The following is a 17,500-nucleotide window of genomic DNA, read 5'->3' as shown; positions in this document are numbered from 1 at the left end:
CGTATTGATTTCAAAATAATTACCAGCTGATAATAATTCATCTGTGGACCATTCGGACTGTACAGGAACCACCATGCAGCTGAGCCAACAGTCGCAGCACCTACATATCCGCCAATAGCCAGGTAGCGGAAGAACAACCAGCCAGAGATAAGAGATTCGTCGGCTTTACGGGGAGGCTATAATATTATAATCATAATTACAACTTCCTTTCACATTCTCGCGGATTAATTTCATTTCTTAGCAAGGAATTACCTTGCTCATGATGTCCAAATCGGGTGGATTGAAACCAAGCGCAGTAGCTGGAAGACCGTCAGTGACCAAGTTGACCCACAAAAGTTGTACAGGGATTAGAGCTTCGGGAAGACCAAGAGCGGCAGTCAAGAATATACTGCAATCAAGAAGAAAATCTTGTAAATTACTTATCGTTTAATATATATATACATAATAGATAAGTAACTCTTTATATACGGACCTTACGACTTCACCAATATTGGAAGAAATCAGATAACGAATGAACTGTTTCATATTGTTATAGATCGCACGACCTTCCTCAACAGCCGCGACAATGGAAGAGAAGTTGTCGTCGGCCAATACCATCTCAGATGCGGATTTCGCAACAGCGGTTCCAGAACCCATAGCAATACCAATCTCGGCTTTTTTCAAGGCGGGTGCGTCATTTACACCATCACCAGTCTAATATACGAGAGAGAGAGAGAGAGAGAGAGAGAGAGAAAGAGAAAAATCAAAATTAAAGAGATCAGATTCAATTTACTTATAAAATTTATCATAAAGTACTCGTCCACACTTTTCCCTTTTCTTCTTCTAAATAACTTACCATAGCCGAGATTTCGTTCATGCTCTGCAGGAACTCAACGATCTTAGACTTGTGAGCAGGTTCAACGCGGGAGAATAGACGAGCCCTGGCGCAGGCGGCTTTCTGTTCCGACGGTGGAAGATCGTCGAACTCACGCCCAGAATACGACTTGCCGGTCGTGTCCTCGTTTTCACCAAACACACCGATACGTCTGCAGATAGCTTCCGCGGTGGCCTTGTTGTCTCCAGTAATGACGATTACACGGATACCAGCGGCACGACACCTGGCAATGGAGTCGAATACCTCCTTGCGGGGCGGATCGAGCATACCGACGACACCGATGAAGGTGAGATCCTTCTCGTACGTGTAGAATTTCGTGGAATCGTCAAGATCCATATCGTCGGGTTTCATCGGGTGGTCAGCAGTGGCAAGGGCTAGGCAGCGCAGGGTGTCTCGGCCAGTGCCGTATTGGCGAGTCAGATCCAAGATACGGTTCTTCAGAGTGGACGTGAGAGGGACCTTGTTAGATCCGACACGGGCGTGCGTGCACCTGTCCAACACACCTTCTGGGGCGCCTTTGACAAACAGTTTCGGCCCAGTGCCCAATTTCGTCGGTTTCAAGGGTGAACAGTAAGAAGACATTGATTTACGATCGCGAGAGAATTCCAAGGTGAATTCCTTCTTCCATTTCGTCTCTATGTCTTGCCTCACAGCGATGGCAGCGTTACGCCTGTCCAACCCGCCCTTCGAGACACCGTAAGGATTGATTTTCTCCGCGAGAACGATGAGCGCGGTCTCCGTTGCCTCGCCGACTTTCTCGAACGCCTGTTTGAACTCGTTGAAATCGATGGCGGAATCGTTACACATGATACAGATCGTGCCGATCTCGTGGAGCGTCTCGTAGTCTTGGCCACGAATCTTCTTGCCTCTCAAAAATATTTCACCGACCGGTTCGTAAGTCGAGCCCGTGATCTCGAACTCGTGGAAGCTGCTGTCGTTCCCCTCGATCTTGTCGAAGATGAACATTCTGTAACAATCGTTCACTAAGATTAACATGCGAAGCAAGGAGGGATGATCTCAATCCAAGATATCTATCATTCAACTCACCGGCTAACAGACATCTGATTGGTAGTCAATGTACCAGTCTTGTCCGAGCAGATGACAGACGTACAGCCAAGGGTCTCGACGGATGGCAAGGATCGCACGATTGCGTTCTTCTTCGCCATACGACGCGTGCCCAAAGCCAAACACGTGGTGATCACGGCCGGCAAACCTTCGGGAATGGCGGCTACGGCAAGAGCGACGGCGATCTTGAAATAGTAGATGGCGCCCTTGATCCATGATCCACCGTGGGCGGGATCGTTGAAGTGTCCAATATTGATGGCCCAGACAGCCACGCAGATTACGGATATAACCTTCGACAATTGTTCACCAAACTCGTCCAGCTTTTGCTGAAGGGGCGTCTTGATCTCCTCGGTCTCGGACATCTCGGTACGAATCTTACCAATCGCTGTGTTCAACCCCGTCCCAATCACCACACCGCGAGCTTTGCCCGCGGCTACGTTCGTGCCGGAGAACAAGATGTTCTTCTTGTCCTGTGTGTTTGCGAAACAATAACGTTACATACTTTCCTCATCCTTGAAAAAGATTGTTTCCTAGAAAATTGTTCTCGAAAAGAAGTGATATTATTAACCTGATTGACGGCACGAGGGTCAGGCACGGGATCCGTGTGCTTGATAACCGAGACCGATTCGCCGGTCAGGATAGACTGGTCGATCCTGAGGGTGGTCGAGAAGATCTTGGTTAGACGGATATCGGCAGGGATCTTGTCACCGACGGACACTTCGACCACGTCGCCGGGCACGATCTCCTTGGCACGAATCCTCTGGACACCGGACTTGTCCATGCGCAACACTTTGCCCATCTCGGGCTCGTACTCCTTCAACGCCTCGATCGCGGACTCGGCGTTCCGTTCTTGCCACACACCGACCACGGCGTTGGCGATCAGGATGAGCAAAATAACGAAGGGCTCGACGAAGGCCGTGAACGCATCCTCGTGCTCTTCAAATAAAGCTAATACCTAATGGGGAATTACATAGTCCAATTACATTCGATTTTATCGTATATTTATTCGTGGAGGAATAATAATAATAATAATAATAATAATAATAATCATCGCGGCCGACGAATGTTGTTGTCGATTTATTTTTACCATTTTAATGCACCGCGATAAAATTTTATATCGGTCCAATAAAAAAGTTCGCCTTAAAAAGATACGCAATCGATACCCTTGGAGGGTACTGTAATTTTTGCAACGCGTAATATAGGTAATAAAAAAAGAAAAGGAAGAAAAAAAAAATTACGGCGACACGTATCCATAAATACATCGACCAATGGAATAGATCAAAAAGAGCACGAAGTTATGAAATTATAGAATACGCGTTATACGATGTGTATAAGATGATTCAAAAGTATTGTAAACTTGAAAACTTTCATAAACGGAGATCGTCTTGTTGAACAATGAGAATAAGAAATATGTTAAAGAAAAGAAGCAAAAAGGTGCGATATATACATTCCTGTACAGAAGAACAGGTCGTTGACATTTATCATTTATCTCTGTTTATAATAAAAAAATAAAAAGATAAATAACAAAGATACTCAAATTTAAAAGTTATCCTCCGTTTTAATCCCTTTAATCCTAAATCTTTCGAACTTTTACCACCATACACAATTTCCAACATTGATCACGAAAAATTTCTACACGTGCGTAAGGGGTAGGGTTCATACAGCTCGGTGACAGATCGATAAGCTCTATTTTTTCACCTTTGAAACCAGATGTATTTATAATAAGTGAGCCTTGAACCCCCTCTCCCCCTCCTCCTTAATGTAAACATAGTACATACAACTTCGAAGCTAACTAATAATTACTTAGCAGCTCGCGAGGAGCATAATGCACGGCTTCGATTTTATTAATTATCGCCGTTCCACGTCATAATCTAAAAATAAACAATAGCCGGTTGTTGCATTCGATCATTTATTCTCGATAAATGGCAAGGTTCAACGTTTTCCAAACGGCGATTCACAACACCTTTCTATTTCGATTTTTATTCTACCATCATCATCATTATCGACGTGAAATACTTTAGATCGGTGTTCAAATCGTATTCGAAAAAAAATTATAAATGAATTTCGTTAATTTCAATCGAACCGATGAGAAATGAAAGGAGATTTTTCGATACACCGCATCGGTGGAAATTAATTACATTCAAGCGTCAATGGGCACGGTTTTAATCATTGTACGATCTGCGATAATATAATTGATAAATATATACGTACAAAAGAAATAATAGCGGCTAATAGAAGAATCTTAACTAGAAGGTCGTCGAATTGCTCCAGGACGAGTTGCCATATGGACTTTCCTGAAATTTAGCAAGCAGAAATGTATTAAATTTTTATTTATTATTATTTTTTTTTTTTGAAACAATTTTTAGACGATCGTTCTGATAAGTGGCAACAAATTGGCATTATTCCTTCGAATGATAAAACAGCGAAACGAGAAGAAGTGCCATTCCGATCGAGGATAAAGACATTATACAACCTGTTGACTCCACGATTCCCCCAGTCGAGTGTGCAAAAAGAAAGAGAGACGAGAACGAAGGAAAATGGGGAGCAGAAAGATGGTGGAAAAAAAAAAAAAGATGGCGGAACGAAGAATAATCGGGAGCAGACCCCGTCCTTGATGGCAAGTGCCTTTTGCCAACATGCAATTGACGTCACGTCGCTCCAACGTGCTCTCTACGGTCGACGATTTCATTAATTGTAATCTACGAGCAGAGACGAGTGAAAATCCGATTGCCGGCCAATTATAGGAACGCGTTTCTGCCTCGTCATCCCTGTCTCCCGCGCTTTCGACCATCTTCCTCCATCCCTCTTCCATCAGGGGCCACATTAACGTTCGCTCTAATTTTGTTATAACATCCTCTAATTTTTCTTTCTCTCTCTCTCTTTTTTATCAATTTACCTGCTCCGTGCACAATTCACTTTACGTTGCCTATTATTATGCTCGCTTCGTTTTCAATGTTTCGATTTAGTGTTTTAAATATGGCGCTCTTTCGGTTGGAAGAAAAATTGGAAAAATTTCTAATGCGATTTTGGTAATTTATAAAATAATTTTAATTACTTTCATAAGAAGAAGGAAAGGGGGTGGAAAAAATACAGTGACAAGGATATCGTTGAAACGACGAATTGAAAAGTTTGCGTGTGAAGTGGTAATCAAGGTGACACGACGCAACACGATTTCGCGACGGCAATATGTCATCAGTCGTCTCTTTCGTCGTCTCTTGTGCAAGCGTCAGTTTCATCACCGTATTTGTCTACGCAACACGGATATTGTTAGTCGATCAATGACGCTCGATATCGGAACGAGCAACGATAAAGATCACGAAAGAAAGAGAGAGAAACCGAAAGCAAAATCAAGAGATCGATGCGGTTACATTCTGTAGAAATAGGTGTAATTAATGCAACCACGATTGGCTGGTTGGCTCGACGTCAAGGATGAATCTTTGGAGAGGAAATTAGCGATAACGGAAGTGCGTGAAACGAAAAAATAACGAGGAGTATCGGCACCTTTCTTCGCTCGTCGAAAACGAACTCGAGACTTCGAAGAGTTCGCTCGAAAGCCAGCCATTATCCGGTAATTCAGTTCTCGAAATGAGGGAGTTTGGAGAATTCCAATTTCGAAGTTGGAAGAAAGAGAGAGACCGAATCGTTTCGGGCCACCAAGTTTCGGAATAATTTCTTCGAGTTAAATCGATTTACGAGCGATTCGTTTCGCGAACAAATTTGTATATCGTTAGATGTTATTTAGCCACGATTGGTATAAAAATATATAATAATGTGATCATTGGATGTTTTCGGAATTAAAGTCGACCTCGATTTGGTTTAATATCTCATGTATGAAGAAACATAGTGTTCAATCATCTTAACAAAATTTTCTAATTCAAACTAATTTTCAAACAAGTATTAAGAAACTCTCAGTCATTCGTTTCAATGTCCATAATTCTTAAATCCCTTCTTAAATCTCAAAAATTAAATCCAACTAATTCGTTCAATATTTCAATAGCTAACCAATACCAATCTTTTTAATTTTCAATTATTTAAACTGATTCTTTACAAATATCACAAATAAAATAATTCTAATTCCATATTCCAATTCAAACTCGACTAAGAATCTGCTAACACCTCAAGTCTCCTTCAAGCCATCGAGATTCGAAGGTAATCCAAAGTACCCTTGGCAATCACCCCATTCTTAAGACTGGAAAGCCAAGGTCGACCTTAACGAAGGATATACCTTATGGCTCGCCGACCAATCGAGCGTAATATTAACTCGCAATTATCGGTGAATTAAATGGCGACCGACACGTTCACTCTCCCTCTCTTTCTCTCCCTTCCATCCCACAATCGTGCGTACACGGTAATGCGGACCAGGGGGCTTTGATACGTGCTTTGATAACCATCGAGTCGCGCATGCCTTCTCCCGAGTCGACGCGTGCAGCCTAAGTGCTGATCGAAATGAATTTGCTTCATTTTCCAAGGCGGCTCCTTTCCTTTGTACGGAATCCATGTCACACCATTTGTCATTTTCTCGATCAGAGGCGATGATAACGAGGATAGGAGTGCGACGATAACGAGGTTGATAAATTCGGAGGGGATCCATTGGTTGGAAAAAGTTTTTAATTCAGATACGTGGAAATGAAAAAATTGTCAAGATTGGGGAGCGTCTTTCGCTTAAGAAAGTTGAGATCTTGCGCTTATTTCTGGAGAAACGTAAATGGATCTCATATCCTTTGCCAGCTTTAAACCATTTGATTCTCCTTTTTGTTACGTTCGTTGTTACTTACGTTAGAAGAGGAGAAATATATATATATATATATATACATTTTAGAAACCTTTTACGATGGTAGCTCAATAGTAGAATGCGTAAATACATCACAGACAGGATGATCTGATATTTAATACTTTCTCGTAAGGCTTCATCGTACCGTTTGAAATTTTAATTTCTATTTCGGACCTCGTCTTTTCTAAATTCGAAACAATATATTTATAGAGCTAATTTCTAAGGAATCGAAAGATATGTAAAGTCAAGCGGCAAATATGTGCAAAGAAGCCTCAATTTCGCGTGATCCGAAACCTTTGGGAGAACTTACAACTGCCAAAGAACTGGCATTGCACGAACCATGACGTTTCCCCCCCCTTCTTTTAAATGTCAGTAGTAACGTCTAAAGTGAGTCATCAATGCGAACATGGTTGGTTGATGGAGTGCCTTAAGATAAAGATAGAATTACAATAGAATTTTTTCTTGGAAGAGAAGTTAGAAAGAAATTTAATTTGCTTTCTTTAATTTAAACGTATCCGAGGGGAGGACGAAGAACGAGTTGATTATAAAAGATAACGTTATTAATATATAATGTGTCTTTGCAATATTTTTTCCAGTTATTTCAATCCAGAATCTGCTTCTATCACAAAATATTCGATCGACAAAATATCCGGATAAACGAGAGATTATCCCAAGACACTCGAGACAAAATCAATGCCAATTTGTTAATAGAACAGCTTACCGTGTCGATCGTCATAGAGGGGAGAAATTTTTCGTTGAAAATAACTTACCCTCCTCGGCCGGCAATTCTGAAACAGACAAGATAAAACAGGAATGAATAATAACGTTAAACAACACGATCGATTTCACGTAATAATTATATTACAATTGATAATCAAAAATATATCCATTGAATATTTCATATATTTTCTAACCAAACATATAATACATTGTACAAACACAATAATAAATCAAAATAAATTTCACAATGAAGGATATTCAGATATTCAGATTGTAATCAATTATAATTCTATCGAAATAATTACAATCTCATCCAGTAAATATAAGAGAGAGAAAGAGAAAGAAAATTCGGGGACAACTCTTGGAGACTTAACGAAAGACAAAAAACAGTTGTTGCATGCAATCTGGCTTAAGCTGCATCGGCTCGCAGCATCTTCTTTAAGCTGGCCTACTTCGAATTCCTGAAGCATCGCTCGCTTACTGCATCGCAAACAACGTTTTCCTGGTCGATAATAAACGCCCTTACACGGTGACGGCCCATCGACACGTATCTCCGTGACAACCGATAAAAATCTCGGGAGGGTAGAAAAAAAAAAATAAAACAAAATAAAAATAAAAAGAGAAGAATAATATGGCAAAACTGTGGGGATTTTTTTCAACGAAGAAAAACCCGTACGGGGGCGAGATGTTGACGCCCCTGTTGAACACGAGTCGAATTTGAAGGCGCCATTGATGTGTCGATTGATTGGACACATAAAGTGAAAAGGATGTTCTGAGTTTTCGTAGAAAACTCGATTTTAATTTGTGGAATGTTAATGTTATACGTTATATATTTGGATCACTTTTTCCTCGATAGAAAATTAAATTAAGGATTGTTGTATTAAGGATATAATGATCTAGATGACCTTTTATTTTCCTTTTTAAAGAAAAATTTTTGATTATTTTTAGATTGTTTTCGTGGAAGAAGAAGACGTGTATTTTATTTTATTTTTTGAAAAGTAAATTCTTTCAGAAGAATTTTATTCGCGTTTCTTTTTTCCTTCGATTTAGAAGGTTAAAGTTAAATGAAACGAAAAAAAAACTGGTGAAGAGAAACGAGTTTTGAGAAGTGGATCGAAGACAAAGCCGATTCCGCCTTACAATTTCTGTCGAATCCGGGGGATTCAATTGTTTTTCGGCTGAGTTCTCCGAGAAATCCAACGATAGGGGATGAACCCTCATTTTCTGCGAGAAGAAAAAAAATTGTTTCGTCGGATATTTCAGATACTTTCAATTTTAAACTTTGGGAAAACTTTGAAAGCGCTCGAACTGCGAAGCGGGTTATGTAAATTTCGTATTACTTTTTCGCAAGAAATAACCTTATATTCTTTACGTCTATTTTTATCCTGAAACTATTTACGAAATTCGTTTATTACGAACAATTAATTCCTCCCCCTCCTTGAGCTATTTATTTACAAAATATATTAATATTAATTCTTATGTCACACGTATCTTTATCAACAAGAATAAAAAAAAGAATTATTTAATATATTTTCTACGCTATTACGACACTTTTCACTTGATCGAAAGAAAATCAATAATAATTACATTTACAATTTACGATTTCGTATCGAATACTCCAAGATCCGTGTCAACTGTCACTGCCAATAACGAGACAATTATATAATTTATCACAGAAAGCCTATTCAAAAAAATTAAAAAACAAATTCTTCAACAAAGAAAATTGATCGCATACATACATATATACAACTTTTATTTAGATCATTCAACCTCGATCGCCCGCTATTAATCCCTAGCACAACAGCTAATGATTTCTCGGTATCGATACTTAAAATAACTACCCGTTTGAAGCATCCGCGGTATCGCCGTCGCAGAATTCGATACTCGTGATGCTAATAGATCTAATGTATCGATAGAGACACCGATTGCACAAAATTCGTACACCGTTTGTGCAAACGTTGCTCATCGAGATATACCGCCAGTCTTCCAAGTGGAACGAGTCCGCGTATCATCCGTGAATCTCGATTAATTCGTCCAACCATGGATTTCTCCGCATGGAATATACTCTTTTTCCTGTATAAATCGTATAAATTAACGTTTCCTTTATACACTGCACATGTATATTAGAAAATAACGTGATTCAAATATGGAAAAGACAGAAAGGGTACGTTAATGGAGAGAATAGTGGTAGAGAAGAATTTTCTGTGTAAACGTATGATTTTTAATTTTCCGAAGAATTAATTGTGATCGACCTTCAGATTCGGAGAGAGGGATTAGAAAGAAATTCGTTGAGAATAATTGGAGAGGGGTATTTTTCACGTTGGAAGGGCGAAAGGAGGGAAGTGAAACGTGGATGTTGGGAATTTTCGTACGAGGAAGTGGCGTGCAGCCAAAAGGAATCGGGGTTCCTTGCATTCTATGGATAACAGATTCGATGGGGGGTGGAATTCCCAGCAATTGATTTCCACCAAGACCACCAAGATCGACCGATATTTATAATATTTGATCGTATTAATCATATTGAACAACGCTTCGCTAAATGCATACAATTGCGTGCATTTTCACAATCACGTCAATTGATATTCGTTGACGCGTTAACAAGTTCTTCCAATTAAAACGGATCGAACTGTAGTTGCGAAAATGCAATGTATCGTTGCAATTCGAGCATACATCCTCGTATTATATTTAAACATAACTGTTCACAAATCAAACGAAAAACATTCAGAATTTTTCCTATTTATCGCTACTAACTTTGTCCCTGTCTATATTTTCTCAAACCGCGTATCTCTAAGAGCGAAGAATTCTAGAATTTTCCAGGCACGTGTTAATTTCATCGCGGCCGTCCCGACGATTGGCATCCGATATTGGATTATTCGAACGTTTAGCGGTTTTCGCGCGTGCGAATTACGCCTTGCGGTCAATTGACGAGGGTCTATGGACCGCAATGCAATATTCTATCTATCTATAAACGCAAATCCTGATTAATCCTAAATTTTATTCGAAACGACGAAGAAATGCGTTTATGCGGTTCAACAAATTTTATTCCAAATTTTGCATTCCTTCTGGTATTTGGTGTAAAAAGTAACGATATATCGATAATGATATAGCGAATATACCATAGGCTACTTCGCTCTATGACGCCATATGTTTGTTCTTTTGAAGTCTCGTCGTTACACGGGTGAGCCGACCCCATTGAATAGGGGTGTTCTTTCATTTGTGACGAACCAGTTTCGTCCAGACTCGAGGGTGTTTCGACGTTACCCTCGAGACGCGCGATAGCCTTCCCCTAACATAAATTGCAATCGTGTTTACCTCGAAAGTTCATCGAGGCCTTCCATTTGCGAGAACCAGTTCATCGATGTTTAATAGGTACGGTATATTCGAGATAACTGTGATTGAGTTTGAGAAATAAACGTGAGTTTAATAAAAATAAAAGTCGAGTGAGAAATCGACACTTTTCTTCTTCTCATAATTTAAAATAATTTACGTTGTGAAAAAAGTTCACATCTCTCTGTCAAACGTGACACAAAATATTTCGTAAAATTGATAGAAAAGTATCAATATATATATATATATAAAATAAAAAAAAAGTCTTTCGATTGTTGGAGCGTCACAGATTAATCGCGCGAGGCTGAGCTGGTGTCACACGATGCCAATACCAGGGCCACAGAAAGCTGACTGGCAAAAGTATCGGTGGAATTCACTGTATCATCACGATGACAAATGTGACAAAATATGATATCGACAGTTTTTAGATTGTTTTTAATTTTACATTGTTTCCCAATTTTTCAAATAATCCTGAATTTTTGTTTGACTCTCCTGACTCACTGGATTGAGAACCACTGAATAGTGATTTTTAAACGACTTTGAAAAAAAAAAGTTCTTCTCGATTATGGAGCAATGTTTAAATTATGTTTTAAAAACATCGATGTTCTCTCGAATAAGAAATAATATTAATTTATTCTACGTACAAAATGGATTACAAATTGAATGAAACAGAGAGCAGCAAGGTTATTTGCTTTACCTAGTTATCAGTCTCATCTTTAGACTTTCAGCAATCCTACTGTACAGTAAATGGTGAGGATAGACGACGTTGAAGGATATCCTCGACGCGAATTACACATCCTTCTTTTTTCCTTTTATTTTCAAAAATTTATTTCTTCTATTTCTTTAACATACCAAATCTTGAAACGCTCAAGGATGAAAATATATCTCAAAAAATTATATTTCGTTCGAATACTTTGACTCGAGATTTCTCCTCCACTTTGTTTTAAGTGGGTCTTTATTTCGAAATTTGATATTACATCTATCATTCATATATATATATATCGTATCACAGAATGATCGTGTTTTTTTTTTTTTCCATCAAGAAGAATCCTGATAGCAACTTCGCGAATTAAAATTCGTGGGAACTTTCCTACCGACTTCGAAATTTCGAAAATATAACGATACTCGGCTCGGTGGATATAAATACCGACCGAACATTTCACGTGCTTCCTCTGCCCGCCTCTCAGATCTGATTGTGTATTTTTGAAATCTAGGTTACGGAATGCCAGCGAATGCAAGTATCTGATAAAAGATTACGTAAGTTTTGGCAAGTGCGTCGAGGTGGTCGTCTATTTGCGTAGTAAAAACACAGCCTTGCGATGTATTGTTATTTATTAACGCGCATTCGCTGCATAATCGTGATTTATAGCGTTATAATTAGATCCAGCCTGGGTGGCTGGATTCATTGAGACGCGTCGATACGCGAAAAATCGGGAAAATTTTTTTAAATTTTTCAAATCACCGTTTCACACACGATTACTTCTCTTACTTATTCCATTCCAGTGTTAAAGCGTTTTATTTTTACTTAATAATGCGACGAAATTCTTAATCACCCAACGGTGGTGATACAACGATACACGCTAAATTATTATATATTTTTTTTTTTTTATATTATACCTTGTCGATATTAAAATTTTCTTTTCACGCTTTTGTCCATTGTTTTATCGAGAAATCACGAGATTTTATACATCGAATAGGAAACACCCGTTATAACGACACGTTTCCACGTGAAAGCGCGTTTATACGTTGCACAATGAAGGTCATCGATTCGCGTGCTCGTTCCCCTCCTAAGCGAAATGTTAATTGGATATACTTTAACGTAATTATTGCACATTTACGGAGTGTGAAGACGAGAAACGATAAGATTTCAACAATAACTTATAAAGTTTCGCGAAATTAATTATCAATTATGTAACGCAAAAATCTTATCTTCGGGAAAGGTCGAAAAATTTATCAAACTTAATCCACCTAATCTGTCAAATCTACAGTAGTAATCAGATAATCCATTTATCTATCACCAATTTAATCAACAAGATTGCACAATCGAGAAAAAGACACCTAGAAGATGCCACATTTTTGGTTGAAATAAAATTCAATATTTTTTATATAATTTTATTTTTATATATATATATAAAAAAAAAAGAATTTAATATACATCCTTCAAATATACAATTTCATTATTAAAAATTATTAAAAGGCTAAGTGAATATGTAAAATTTTTGACATTAACAAATAACCTTGATCCATCTATTCAAATTTCTATGATTCTTCTTCCATCACCCATCACATTCGTCCAATCATTCGATAATTTCGCAAAAACGACAAGTTTCTCAAGAGTCTAGGTTATATTCCACGCCATATACACGTATGGGGGAAGGGGGAGAAAGAGAGAGAGAGAGAGAGAGAGACCATTTATTTCTGGTGTGTGCGTGGAACAACGTTATGCCTCCACGTGTTACGATTTATCAACGTTTCAAAAGAGAGAAAACATCGGTTCTAGGCATGCATCGTGGAAAGGAGAGCATCTGCCTGCATTTTTCCAAAGCCAATTTCCGTGTGAACAACGATAATAAAACGTACGAAAATACACGTAAATAGCAAGGCACGTATCTTTGATACGTAGGGAAATCCATGGAGAACTAATGACGATGAGCAATTTAATTTAATCACCATCTTGCGCGCAGACAAATGCGAACACGATTCTATATCGATTTTCAATTCGTAATTTGTATCACTGTAGTGAAGTTTAGTGACGAATTTATATGTAATTTGGATCGAATCGTCGAATTTGAATTATCGAATATGAAATCGAATATGAGAAAATGAATTAAACGAGTTTTTGTAGAAAACTTGATCGTTCGATTTTTGAATTTTTATTCGTATCAGAATTATGGCGCTTTCTCCAGTTTAATGTTGTTTTAATAAATTTGTTGAGATTTTATAATTATATATTTTAATATAATTTTTTTTTTTTAGGGGGGGATTTTGGATCAATTATCACAAGAAAGCAGAGGTACCTTGATACTTATGGAAGAAGGTAAACATAAGAAAAGGAAGGGATTAATTTTACACGTAAAAACAATCATCAATTCTAACCAAGTTTCAATAAATCTCGGCTGATCTATTACGCAACAGCAAAAGGTGCGTTCATAAATAAATGTGAAGAATAATTGCTCGTTCTAAGAACAATCGTGTCGTTATAACAAAGTTGGAACAATCAATTATTCGCGTGCCAGGATCCCATTCCAATGAGAACATTGTATTTTTTCTATGTTCTCAATGAAATTAGACACTATTCATATTTACTTTCCATTATTAAAAAAAAAAAAAAAAAAAAATTACTGTATTCTATTAAATAAAAAATTTCACGCAATAAATCATTAAAATTAATCCAAAATTTTATCAAATGTAACTGAGCCTTTTCCATTCCAAGAAATTAATTTATGAATTTAATTTAACATCGATAAAATAAAGATTAGATTAATTTTTATAATTTAATTAACAATTTAGCAAAAGAAATTCACGCGTCTGATTCAAAGTTAAGAAATTTCGCCATTAATCGGTCTTTTTAAAAATTTCTTCATAGAAAAGCAATATAATTTGGATTTCACGTCACCATTACTTTCATACTTTCCTCGTTGATACAATGCAACACGTATATTCGTGTATTCGTTTTCACACCACATATTCGTGCCATTCGTAAGGGAAAGCGTCTAACGTGCAGGTACTCGGTCACTCGAAGATGTTTCGATCGATCGATTCAATTCGAGCGTGAAATTTGTTGCTATAATCGTCTTATCCTACTCCATGGTTGACCATGAATGAGTTAATTATACGAGGGAATTATCCTATCCAACTTTGCGGCAAATTTTCACCAGACTAGTTCTTTTTCCCTAGATATAACTATCCCTTCGTTTTCTAAACCATTCTCGTATCCGTCGTCTCGAGTGAAAGTTAATCGATATTTAAACGTTTCTCTTTGCCGAATCTCATGTTTGAAGAGTTTTCTACTTTCATTTACTACATTCAACTGTATTGTAAATGTAACTTTCATTATGAAAAATTTTTACGACATTTTATAATTTATCTTTTTCTATGATTTATTCCAATTAAACCTGCACTACTTTTCGTGCAATATCATGGAAATAAAAATTTCTTTTTATACTTTTTTGATACTTGTTTTAAAAGACGAACTACGAAGAAGATCAATTATTATTTATATAAGGTTATATAAATTCTAATTAAAATATTTCAAAATTCTGAAATATAATTTTATCATATTAAATGCTCGGCAAGATCGGAGATATTCTAATTTCTGTAAATCAGAAATTATAAATAGATAAGACGATACGTAGATAATGACAAAGCTTCGTGCAAATTGGAAAATCATTAACTCGGTTCAATTACGTAAAACTTATTCCCTATATATTGAAATTAAAATGGAAACGAGATGTAACCGCCCACGTGATCGTTTATTATTATTATTATTAAAAATCGATGATTTTTTTTTTTTAACGCTTGATTTTTCGCTCGTTCTAATAATAAAACGTTATGGGGATAAAAGTGAGAAAGGAATGTCCAGTGTGTTAATTTGCCATGTATTGAATTATTATAATACGGCAAGTATGGGAAAATACTTTGACCTTTTTAGCCGGTTCACGTGGACGTTTAACTATACACGGCAATGGTTAATCTATTACATATGCATGAAATGATTAAGTTACTTATATTTAATCCATATTCATAATTTATATTCACGAAACTGTTGAGTGACATTAAAAAATTAACGGCGTGCATCGGGAAAAATATATAAATATTCCACAAGAGAATACGAGTTTTTTTAATAATATTAAATGTCACCACAGTTTTTATTTATCTCAAAGTTGCGAAAATTAATAGGACGAGATGGAAAAAGAAAATTCGAATTTAAAATGAAAAGACAGGCGCAAAGAGAAAGAAAAAGAAGAAAAAACCTACGAAATTGAAAGAGAGAGAGAGAGAGAGAATGGAAAAGGCGATGGCGTTAATTATTTCTAGAGGATTAACGCGACGAGAATTCAAACAATCTTCCTGTTATTGGTTCTTCGTACCTGGTCTATCCATCGCGGCATATACACCTGACGTGGTCGAGTCGAAGCGTAGCAACCACGTCAGGCCACCTCGCCATCTAATTCATTATTAATAAGCTCCCCGACAAGTTACCTTCTACTTTGTTCACATTACGCACAAGCAACCCAACGATTTCTTTTAACGCAATTTATACGCCTAGATTTATTCCGTTCAAACGTACGAGAAAAATTTATACCCACCAAAAATTCTCTCCCGATATATTTTCATTTTCTTCGTGTCCTTCTTCGTGTCCGTAAAACGGTAAATCCATTTGACAAATTAATAACATTTCTCTGAGAGAAATGCAGCGGAGGATATTTTGAGAGAACGAATGATCATCATCCGAGTGAAAATTAATTTTCTGATTCTTCGAAACGCGGTATCCATTTGTAAAAAAAAAAAAAAAAAAAAAAAAAAAAGTACAACTTCTTCTCGAAAGTTTCTCTGTTTCGAATTCGCGCCCATAGAAATGTTGACAATTTAAAAATCGGGCACCGCTCGGTAAAATCGCGCGTGTTACGGTGAAATTGCATTAGAAGTTATCGCGGCAAATGGGGTTAATTCGTTTTAAGGCCGCACTTCAAAGTTACTGCTCGTTATTGCGTTTAATCCCTCTGGCTGAGCCGTATATTGTCAGTGTAGGACATTTATTCTACCGTGAAACGATATTTTATTTTATTTAGGAAATTTTATTATATTTTTTTCTTTTCTTTCTCTCTCTCTCTCTCTCTCTTTTTTTTTTACGTCTCAGCTCGGAAATATGAAAAAATTGTATCGAATGTAATATTATTTTTTGTCGTCGATGATGAAAAAACGTTCATCATGCCTCTATTCAGGGATGAAATTTGATCGTATATTTTTCCATCGATCGGTGGCCCTCCTTGTTTTCCCTTTTATTACATTTCAAAAACGAGAAGAATTTGAAACGAATTTTATATTCTAAAATATTTCATTGTTGCAATTTATTTAATCAAATATAACCTCGTGGGATATAATTACATTACTCATATGTTTAAAGACTTTTTATACCATTTCTTTCCTCTAAAAATATTCGTTTCGAGTGTAAGAATTTTCAAACGTTACACACACGTTCATTCATTCTTTTTCAAGCCGTGAAATCGTTTTAAATGGATCAGAAGCGTATACACATCGGATTTAAATCGAGTTCACGAAGCATAATTATTTACCATTTACTCTTTTCGAATCCATGAAGTTTCAAATGGGCCAGAAGCGTATATTTTAAATCGCGTTTAACAAGAAGAATGTGGATGAATATTTTATGATTTATTTTGCACCCGAAAAGATATTTTCGCGAGTTTTATCGCCCTGCTCCAATCTGTTTTCAATGTTAACACACAGCTTTCTGTACGAAATTCACCAGTTGTTTTACGTCTCCCCAACTATTATCCTTCTAATTTGTAGACAGTTTGTTGTAAAATGTTTTAGCATGAACCGTATTTCGTGACCGTGTAACCCTGGCATTTAGCCTAACCCTGCGCAACAGCTAAATAATATCATCGTTTATTCGGAGCCATACGGAAACAAAGATTTTTACCTCGATTTACATTTAAAAATCTATTTTTGTACACGAATCTTCGATTTTTAAGTAATTCTTCTCTATACCCTCCTTCTCC

General features: G+C 37.1%; 1 protein-coding gene across 6 annotated transcripts in view; it reads right to left on the bottom strand.

Annotated features, from left to right (window-relative positions):
- SERCA (ATPase sarcoplasmic/endoplasmic reticulum Ca2+ transporting SERCA) overlaps nucleotides 1-17,500 on the bottom strand; it is a 41,745-nt gene that overhangs the window by 9,641 nt on the left and 14,604 nt on the right. For all 6 annotated transcript variants that reach the window (XM_086907747.1, XM_086907743.1, XM_086907744.1 and 3 more), the window contains 8 exons: nucleotides 7,481-7,498; nucleotides 4,151-4,233; nucleotides 2,508-2,894; nucleotides 1,922-2,409; nucleotides 836-1,841; nucleotides 473-693; nucleotides 253-388; nucleotides 24-176 (listed from right to left, as the gene is read on the bottom strand). In XM_086907747.1, coding sequence (XP_086763873.1) covers nucleotides 24-176; nucleotides 253-388; nucleotides 473-693; nucleotides 836-1,841; nucleotides 1,922-2,409; nucleotides 2,508-2,894; nucleotides 4,151-4,233; nucleotides 7,481-7,498 — 2,492 coding nt within the window. The remainder of the gene's footprint in view (nucleotides 1-23; nucleotides 177-252; nucleotides 389-472; nucleotides 694-835; nucleotides 1,842-1,921; nucleotides 2,410-2,507; nucleotides 2,895-4,150; nucleotides 4,234-7,480; nucleotides 7,499-17,500) is intronic.

The sequence above is a fragment of the Apis florea genome, unplaced genomic scaffold, assembly GCF_048593485.1.
Source record: "Apis florea isolate Af1SG1 unplaced genomic scaffold, ASM4859348v1 contig_2897_pilon, whole genome shotgun sequence".
NCBI lineage: Eukaryota > Metazoa > Arthropoda > Insecta > Hymenoptera > Apidae > Apis > Apis florea.
Note: the sequence above shows the minus strand (reverse complement) of the source record. Positions and strands in the feature narration are given on the sequence as shown.